Source organism: Nyctibius grandis, chromosome 10 (genome assembly GCF_013368605.1).
Source record: "Nyctibius grandis isolate bNycGra1 chromosome 10, bNycGra1.pri, whole genome shotgun sequence".
Lineage (NCBI taxonomy): Eukaryota > Metazoa > Chordata > Aves > Nyctibiiformes > Nyctibiidae > Nyctibius > Nyctibius grandis.
Window position 1 is genome coordinate 3189270 of NC_090667.1, and position 9648 is coordinate 3198917.

Sequence of the window (9648 nt, forward strand, 5' to 3'; positions counted from 1 at the left end):
AGTCCATCAGTCCTTTCTTATAAATAGAATAATGTATTTGATCAATCGAGATAAATGCCATGTGCCAACAAGTGATAAATTCTAGTTTTACCTAAAACGTAGTATTTAGGTGATACAAACTGACAGGGAATTTGAGCAGATTAGTTCCAGGTGACTCAAATTTTTCTGCTGTCACTGGCATTTTTTGCCCCTCCAGAGCGTCTCTGTCAGCATTGTTAGTCTGTCCTACCTTGGGGTTTGTTCTCCCAGTAAGCCCGCAGTGGTGCTGTGCTGTGTGATACCCTGCCACTGGGTGGAAGTTGGTCTCAAGAGCCAGCTGACATCGATGGTTGGAATTTAGCCTTCAGCAGTGTTCCCAAGATAGAGATCAATTTTATTGTAGGTAATCCTGTATCTTCATTTAACATCCTATTCTTTCAACACCTTTTTGTAAAAGTCATTCCATCTTACGCTTGCCAGTTTTTTTATGAGCTGTCATCACTGCTGCTTCTGGTTCATCATATGTAAGTTAATGCATGAGCTTGGTACTTTGACCTCTGTATTTAAGTTTTGAATACAGAATTCTATCATTCTCTAAATCACTTAGCGTCGTAGAAATATTAATTGGACTTGTCAGCACAAAGGTTTTTACCAATAGGTGTAACAATCTCTGTCCTGCTGCTGGTGAATTTCACCGCTCTGGCTGTGGTTCGGTGTTCAGTGTGCAGCCATCCTAGCACTGGTCTTTGGAGCTCAGTACAAGACTTGAAGGCGAGTCCTGCTTCTAATTGAAGTGCTTGCAGCGCAGTCTGTGAGTTAAGGAGTGAAAGTCGTTCAGTGTCAAGGATGTTGAAGGTAATTAGTTTGAAGTATTGATGGAAAGTATCCACATCACTGTCTTCATTTGGTTTGGCTTTCAGGTGCTTTTGCTATGCGTGTTAGCTATGTGAATGTTCAGCTAAGGGAAGAATACTGTGGCCTAGTTTTATCACTTTTTGCCATGCAAGAAGAGGTGCGATGGACTTTTTATTGTACATAAATGTGAATATTATGCCAACTGTATCATGCTAGAAAGAACCAAAGACCCCTTCCTGTTTTATAATGTTACAGTAGTTCTGGAATTCATGAGAGGTCCTTGTTCCCTTGTTTTTTTCCTCAGTTGCATAGTCAATCCCTTCAGCTGCTTACTGTGTTAACAGCTGTGCAATGACACTACACTGGGAATGCGATTTGGGAAGCTGAGCTGTGCTGCCTAACAGTCCCCTAGAAGGCATTTCCCTACGTTGTGTATCCCTTTCATGTACCTGTAAAAACGTCTGTTTGCCGGCGCTCCGATAAACACCATATCCTCTTCCCTCGTTTGGAGTGTGCCCAGAGATGACGAATTAACTTCCTAAATTCAGCTGCACAGCGGCACTCAAAGCTTTTCTGACAGAAAAATCTCAAAACCTGGCACTGTGCTCCCCCGTTGTGTGGCACGTCTTAGCTTAGACACTGTGTGCTGGAAATTAAACACTCTGTGAGCTCAGCCTTGTGAATACCTCTGATGTCCTGCTGCTTTGGTACGGTCACAATTTTAGCTTGTTTTTCTAGTTACGGAGTGTTAGGTAAATACTACTTTGGTTAGAAACATGAACTTATTATATATTAGAAACTTATTCTAATTAAGTTTCCATACATTTCTCTGTACGATAAGGAAAAAGTTACCACCCTGCACTATTTTTATATCGCGTTGTTAAGCAGATTTTCCTCACCAACACGAGGTGGATCGGCCAGGTTTACTGAAACCAGCACTTTAAGCAAATTTAAGGCAGGCGCTGGACACCGCGAGTGCTCCGAGCACGAAGTCACGTCACTGCGGGTTTGCTTTCCCTCCAGGCACCCAAAAGCCCGAGGCGGCCCCTCGGGGTCCCTCAGCGCGCCGCAGGCCCGCCGCCACCTCCGCCCGCTCTCCTTTCCCGCCCCTTCACCGCGCTGACACCATCGCTCTCGCGCCGCAACGTCACTTCCGAATCCGGCGCGGCCATCTTCGGTGCGGGCGCCGTACTATCAGAGGGCACGGCGCGCCATGGCGCTCCCCGCGCCGCCAGCCCTTCTCCTGCCCTTACGCGACATGGCGGCGCTTGCTTCAGCGGCTGGAGGCGGGCTGCGCTGGCGCCTGCGCGCTGAGGCGGGGCGGCCCCATTGTGTGGCGCTGAGGGAGCGCAGCGGCCTTTTCTGCCGGGGATGGAGGACGGCGGCGGGGCGGGAGCGGCGGCCGCGTCCCCGGGGGCCCCTGCCGGCCTCTCGGCCTCCCAGCGCCGAGCCGAGCTGCGGCGGAGGAAGCTGCTGATGAACTCGGAGGAGCGGATTAACCGCATCATGGGCTTCCACCGGCCCGCGGCGGGCAAGGGTGAGCCCTGTGGCGGGCGGCGGTGTGAGGGCTCCTGGCCGCGGGGCTGGCGGTAGCGTCCGGCCGCGGCCTCCTCCTGCCGTAACCGCCCCCCGCAGTCTCCCCACGGGACGGGAGCGGCTGTTTGGCCCCTCAGTGCGATCCCTCGCTTCAGTGGTGCGTTAAATGAAGCGCGACCTTCCCTGGTCCGCGAGAGCCCCGCGGATAAAATCCGTGTGTCATCAGAAACGTGCCGAGATCGGGTCTTGGGCCTGTTCCTGTTCTTACACAGCGAGCAGACAAGCTGTCATTTCACCTCAAGCATTTTTAATTAGTTGAAGAAATGATGAGCCTCCCCCACATTTTCATTCAGTAACTGCTTGCTTTCATAGCTGTGTTTTTACTTCAGTGTTTTCTCGCGTTTGGATAATAACCAGTCATTGAATGTTTGTGGTTGACATGCAGAATTTTCTTGCACATTCATAGGTAGGTCATTTATATTTCTGTACGTGCTCGGAGGAAGCTGACTGTCTTGTCAGGAAAGAGTTCTCAGATTTCAGTTTACAAGGATGCCCATAAGCCATGAATCAGTCAGCTTTAATACTGAAAAATACTCTTCAAGTATTGGCTCTTCCTCTCTGGTAGAACCAGACCTGTTCCACCTGCCTCTCGGTTTGGTTTGTGTTCTCTGGCATCACCTTTTTCGCTGTAAGGTGGGGTCTTTAGGTTTAATGCAGAGCAGGTTAACGCTGCTTTGCCTCTGACAACAGAGAAGAGCAAGCCAAAGGACACTTCTTCTATTGCCAGCTCATTTGTCAGTCTTTAATGCTTCTGTGTGATTCACTTTCTTTGAATCTTTTTCTTATGTTGCTCCATGTATTTGGAACAACATCTTTCCTCTTGTGCATGCAGTGTTGTTGCTTAAGGAAGCCCAATGTTTTAATTTCTCCGTTGCTGACTGACAGCTTCAACTTCCAGCCTGCGTTGCACAGGCTCATGTCTCATGTCTGTGCCATTTCCAGAGTGCTCTGCACATGGTACAGGTAGGGCTCTTTGTAGGCTGGTGGAGGGGAGCCTGGAGTGTGCTGAGTCCAGTTGTGTAAAAATATAATTTTGGTGAAGCTGATGAGTGTTTTCAGCCTGGTCCATGCTGTGCTCTTCCCTTTTCGTTATCATCTGTAGTGTAACCTAAGTCTGAGTGTAAACCTTTCCTTTGGTACACAAGCAGGTTGTGTATCAGCTGAGCCCATTTCTTTTTAAAATGGGAGTGCTTATATTTAGCTATGTCAAATGGCTTTGTGATTAATAATTAGCACATTTATTAATCATAAATCTGTCTTTCCACTTTGGAAGCAGAGACATCAACCCAGGACCCCAATCCAGCATGGCTAAAGTGTTGTTCCATGTACCCGGTGTGCGTAACTCTCTATTTTTGTTTCTCTTCTTTAGATAATGAAAGTCACACAGAATCAAAGCTTCAGCATGAACAAGATAAATCAAACTCTCTTCCCATTCCTTCAGTTTCCAAGCGAATTGTGCTTGGTGATTCTGTCTGTAATATGGCAGGCACAGCTGACCATGCAGGCAGCATGGTAGGGGATAAGGACTTGTTCAGTAAAACTCCAGAGCTTGTCAAGGAGGGTACAAGTGAGCTCCGTCACCGCAATAGAGGGGAACTGTCGTCTGAAGCTGCACCACGGCCACCCAGACATGGCTTAGACCAGTACTTATCCAGATTTGATGAAGCTCTCAAGCTGAGGAACCAGCTGATGAATGAGAGGCCAAGCCAAGAGAATGGGAATACAGTGGAGGAGTTTGACTCTTTCCGCATTTTTAGATTGGTGGGATGCGCTCTGCTCGCCATCGTAGTCAGGGCTTTTGTGTGCAAGTACTTGGTGAGTTCAGGGAAACAATCAATCCTATTCTGTTTTGCTAGTTTACTGCAAACTTACTGTGAAATACTCTTTATCTAGGGCTGAGGTCTGTTCAGACACTTTACATTTCCAACAACTGTATAAAACCTAAAAAAAAAAATCTCTAAATTCTTTGAGATGAATCTGTGTTACCTGAAGTAGCCACCATATAACAGCTGAGAGTAGCACACTTTTGGTCTGTAGTGTTTAAGCAGCAGAAGCACTGGAATAGTTGTTGCAGCTTAAGTCCCCTGCAAGTTTATTCCCATCTTTGTGAGTGTGAGTCAACTGCTCTTCTAGTTTGGGGTCTATAGAAGAATAGTAGAGTAAAAATGACAATAGTTGTCCCAAGATAAGCAGATCCTACTCATTTATCAGTCTTCTGAGGAAAGTAGTTCCTCCGTGTGCCAGGTGTCTGCCAGTACACCGTGCAGAGGTGTGTGGCTGGTACAGCCTGCTGCCGCCGGGATCACTGGGCTCATTTTTACACACTGCTGGACACTTCTGCGGTTTCAGGTCTTTAGGCTCAAAGAAAATAAGGCAGAACTTAATTTTTGAAATGTAACTTGTCTACTTAGGTTTGTAGTATTTAAGAATACTGTTGCTATTGTTCACAAATTATTTTTTCACTTACCTAATTTATGACTTGGGAAGCATGACATTTCTGTGTTTTCTTAGCTATTACTTCTGACCAAGTTAATTTTCATATATTCTTTTCTGTTCCTTCAGTCAATATTTGCACCATTTCTTACTCTACAACTTGCTTACATGGGACTGTCCAAGTACTTTCCAAAGGTAATTTTTTTTTTTCAGAATTAGATTAATTTGAAATGTTTTGCATTTAATCTTGTGCTTAGATTGTATTGTTTTAGGACCAATGCATGTGAAGTATTCTTCCCTTCTTTTAAACTGTAGAATTGATAGTTACCAAATGCTGATAGTCTATACTAGTTTTTAATCTTCCTAGATTTAGTCCAAATCTTTTTTAAAGTTGCTGTGAAAATGTGGACTAGCAACTTACTTAGCTGTAGCCTAATTACAAGCATCTGACCAGGAAAGCCAGGTAGTTCTTTCCTGTCTTTAGGAAACTGCTTTTCTCCTAGAATCTGATCTTCTGGGGTTAGTTTGCTCTGTCAGCAGCTGTTTTGCATGTGATACCTGTACGAAATTTGGGAGGGTGTTCGTTAATAAATGAGACAGTCCTCGCATGTTAAGAGCTTGACATTCCATTGCTAGTATCAGTTTGAATGGCAACGTGAAATGAGACATTTATTTGCATGTGAAACTTGCTGCTTATTAGCGAGATTTGCTGTATCACTTGCTTTATGTATTTACACCAGTTAATTGTGCTGAAGTATTTGGTTGGTTGATGATTTTGTCAGGGCTGCAGTGCAAAGCAGGATTGAATTATTCTCAATCCATAGATGAAAGGGAAAATTTGCATTTTAAAAAGAATAATAGATTACCTGTAGAAAATCAGAATAAATCAGCAGTTCTTTTGTAATTAAGTATATAATTGAAAACTAAACTTCATAGGAGTCATTCTAAGCTGATGTGTCACAACACAAAACAGTAGAATTAGCCTTAGACTTGCACCAGCTCATCTGCTAGATCTTTTTGATGTTTTTTCTGCTGTCTTGAAAATCAGCTCTTCATTTCCAGAATTTAAAGAGGTAGTTCATTCCACAACTTGCTTTTACTGCACTTACACGCAGATGAGGTCAATCAGCTTGTTATCCTACATTTTTCTCTCATGAAACCTAGAAAGATTCTTGAAACCTTAATTTAGATTGGATTAAATTAAGATATCCAGCAAGTATCATCAAATTACCAAAATTTTCAACCACTGTCATCTTTTCCTGCCTGTCAGACTTTGCGTCCTCAGGATTCCTCATCGTAAGGACAGAAGAACATCTTTTGAAAGGTTTTTGCGTGTTTCTGAGTTCAGAGGATAAAGCTCCCAAATGGAGTCATACTAAAATAGAAAGAAACAGTTGGTTTTCAATTCTAAATCATTTTTCTGTGCTAGAAAAGGAATGGTATTTTTTGCCAAGTAGTGTGATGAGATTAATCCTATTCCACCAGTGGAGATTCCTGGCTTGGCTTCTTACACCCAGATTGCCCTTGTCTGGGACTCTTCCCACTCGTGCAGAAGCTGCTGCACTGCCCCACTTTACAGCCTGCTTGGAGTGCCAGTGGGAAGTAGCCATAATATCTGTGATAAATTTTATCTGCTGTTAACCAGCCTCGCACTCAGCTCCAGTAGATCCATCACAGCACAAATCTGTAGCTAAGTGTTCTGAATCCTGGAGCATGTCTGGAGAGAATCAATCCAAACCTGCTGCTCTTACCAATGAATCTGGAATGTGCCTGGCTGTGTGTGAAACTGGCCCAACATTTATGATATGTAAAGCAGAACTGGATTATAACAGAAGAACTAATGTAATACTGTGGTTTGTTTTTTTTTAGTGTGAGAAGAAGGTGAAAACAACAGTACTAACTGCTGCTCTTTTACTGTCTGGAATCCCTGCAGAGGTGATTAGTTGCTCCATGGACACCTACAGCAAAATGGGAGATGTTTTCACAGACCTTTGTGTCTATTTCTTTACTTTTATCTTTTGCCATGAACTTATTCTGGTTTTTGGTTCTGAAGTACCATGATGGCTGTAGAATTCGATGCAGTAGTTACACTAAAGCTTTCTGGACTGTATTCCTTTAACATCTGACTGTGCAGACAGGTTTAAACCTTCTTTAAATCCTTAGCTGTTCGCATGCTTGAGAGGAGCCTTAAAGCCAGCCATTTTGGGAAAGGAAGAGCAGGGTCCCAGACTGCCAGTTGTATTGGTTCAGTTTATTTAAATACTGTGTCTGCCTATTACAAACGTGAAGAATATGATGCAAGTGTCAGTGGATGATTTATTTGGTTCAGGTAGATGATGCCCTTCTCAGCCTCCTTCATAAACATTTACAAAGCTGCCTTTGTTCTTTTCAGTGAGAACAAAGAGAAGATAATTCCTTTCAGCAGAACCTTTTATATATATATCTCTCCAGTATGACTATAGCTAACAAGAACTGCTCATTTTGTGGTGGTCCCATTTTTTTAAGAAAGCTCTAAATAAAAGAAATCCCTGTATTCTGTTGTTCAAATTCAGAATGTTGAACCAAGTAGCTGCTTCTGGAAACATGCCACTTTGTTGTCCTAATCCTTGCCTTGCTATACTTCATTTGTTGTGATTGTGATTAATTTCGTTTGATGATTATAGTGCAAAACAGCTAAGCAAAACCACCACCAACAAAAGTCCTGTTGCTTACCAATGTCATTAATCGAAAAATAGGAAGAAACAAAATCTCACCTGTTTGTGAGTTTCCACCAACCTAATCCTAGTGTAGCCCATACGTGTGCTCTCATTCTGCTGCCTTCTTGTTATTTTAACCATTCACCTCATGAGGGGAGGGTTGTATATATTGGCAACCAACCTGCAGTGTCAAATGTTTGCTCTAGTACACGTAAAACTTAGAAGGGAACTATTTTTTTTTTCCTATCTCCCTGCAGGATTGCATAAGACAGCTTTTAATATGACATTAATTTCTGCAGTTGGTTGTTTACCAGACATTTGCATGTAAACAGAATCTTAATTGTGGAGGAGTTCTGCTCCTGCTGAGTAATACTACAACAGTTTACAGTCTTTGGTTCAGCAGAACTATTTATGTTAACTTTTTTGGTGTGTTCTTCAGATTGCCCCAGTGAAATCACAGGAGCCGTTCCTGCTGAAATCCTGTATGCTACAAGTGACAGTGAAACATAAAATAGTGCTTTGACTCCCGCATGAAGATCTAGGTATGAAGGGAGAAGAGCTTTTTGTGGGTTTTATTTCTGTGGATGTCCAGCCACGTAGGTGAAAAGACAAATATAGATGAATCCTGTCACTGGATGACATAGCCAGCTGGCGAATGCTCTTGTTTTCAATCTCCTTTGAATTTTGCACAGTGAGTGGAAGGAAGTGTCATTCCAAATAGCTTAAACGCTGATAACCTGTGAAAATTTCTATTGAAGCTAAATTTGGTGTTATTTTCACCTTGTAGTTTTCTGTTTAGAATCTGGACTTGCAGCTAATCTAGGCCAATGCCTTTTTTTAGCATAGAGAAACACCTGCTTGTCTTGGTATTTGTCTGCAGAAATTTTTTTAGTGAGCAAAAGTGTTTGATCGTGCCTCTTTAAAAGTCAAGAGCCCTGCTTTCTGCTTAAATCTTTTCTGTTAAAGCTTCCTGCTATAATTTGAGCACTGCATTTCTGATTCCTAAATTAGATACGTGTTTGTTTGTGGCATGAAAACCAGCAGCTTATGTTTTGATTTGACAGTTTTCATTTTTTAACTGATTATTTTACAGTGAGTACCATATTACAGGTGTCCAGGGCTGGGCTTCAGAAGATTCCGACTTAGGTCCATTAGCACAAATATTTATTCAGAAGCTTTAAATTTGTTTATATTAGACAGGAATTTCAGCAAATTGAAATAGCTGTCATTTAAATTAAGGCTGAGGTATGTAAATAATGAGTTTGCTGTAAAGTTACACTTGTTCTATTTATATGCCCAAACATAATATGAATAAATTGCAAAAATCCTGCGTACTAACATCTGCAAAAAGCAATGAATTTTTAACCCTCAGCATAAAAATGTTAATCCTAATCAGCTAAGCCCTAAGAGCTGACCCACCTGCTGGATGTTCACTCAGCCCCTTGCACCGTCCTTATATGCAAGGGAAGATGAAACGGGTTTTCTTCTCAAGTGGTGAAAGAAATCGTGCTGCAAGACCTAACGTGGAGCTTTTCAGCCCGTAAACACTTGGTTTTGTCCGGCGACTTCAAGGTGGGCTGGAGGAAGCCTCCCTGCCCTTCAGCGAGGGCATGGCACCAGGAGGGGCTTGCGATAAAGGGCGCTTCTTCCCCCTTGGTCAAGAAACAAATCCCTTTTATTCCATTTTTAACTTTTATCGCTGTTCATGTACATAATTCTATTTAATGTTTATTGCCAAACCGATTGTTTTCTATTAAAAGTATATTTGTTACCCCCTTCCTCGGCCGTTTGTCCTGGCGTGGGAAGTGGGTTCTGGTGTGTGAAAGACGCCTTGCACTGGGAATCCTGCCTGGGCTGGGCAGCAGGGACGGGGCTGAGGCCTGTGTCCGGCCTGTTGCGATGAGCGGGACTGCGGGCAGCGGCCCGTTGCTGCCCGTTTTGGGGCGCTGCCCGTTTTTGGGGCGCTGCCCGTTTTGGGGTGCTGCCCGTCGCTGCCCGTTTTGGGGCGCTGCGCCCTCCGGCCGCCAGGGGGCGCCGCAGGCGGGCGGCGGGCAGGAAGCGGGGGCGGCAGCTTCCCGCCGCGCCTCTC

At 43.8% G+C, this 9648-nt stretch overlaps 1 protein-coding gene across 3 annotated transcripts; it reads left to right on the forward strand.

Annotated features, from left to right (window-relative positions):
• The first annotated feature begins 2177 nt into the window (after positions 1-2177).
• CAMLG (calcium modulating ligand) lies at positions 2178-9330 on the forward strand. 3 transcript variants are annotated; one of them, XM_068409006.1, is made up of 5 exons: positions 2178-2371; positions 3800-4245; positions 4993-5058; positions 6733-6798; positions 7999-9330. In XM_068409006.1, exons 1-5 carry the CDS (start codon positions 2206-2208, stop codon positions 8080-8082), a joined length of 828 nt encoding a protein of 275 aa, XP_068265107.1. In that variant the 5' UTR covers positions 2178-2205; the 3' UTR covers positions 8083-9330. The 3 variants fall into 3 exon arrangements, with proteins under 3 accessions (XP_068265107.1, XP_068265106.1, XP_068265108.1); XM_068409005.1 differs by having other exon boundaries at positions 6733-9330; XM_068409007.1 differs by lacking the exon at positions 6733-6798.
• The last annotated feature ends 318 nt before the right edge of the window (positions 9331-9648 follow it).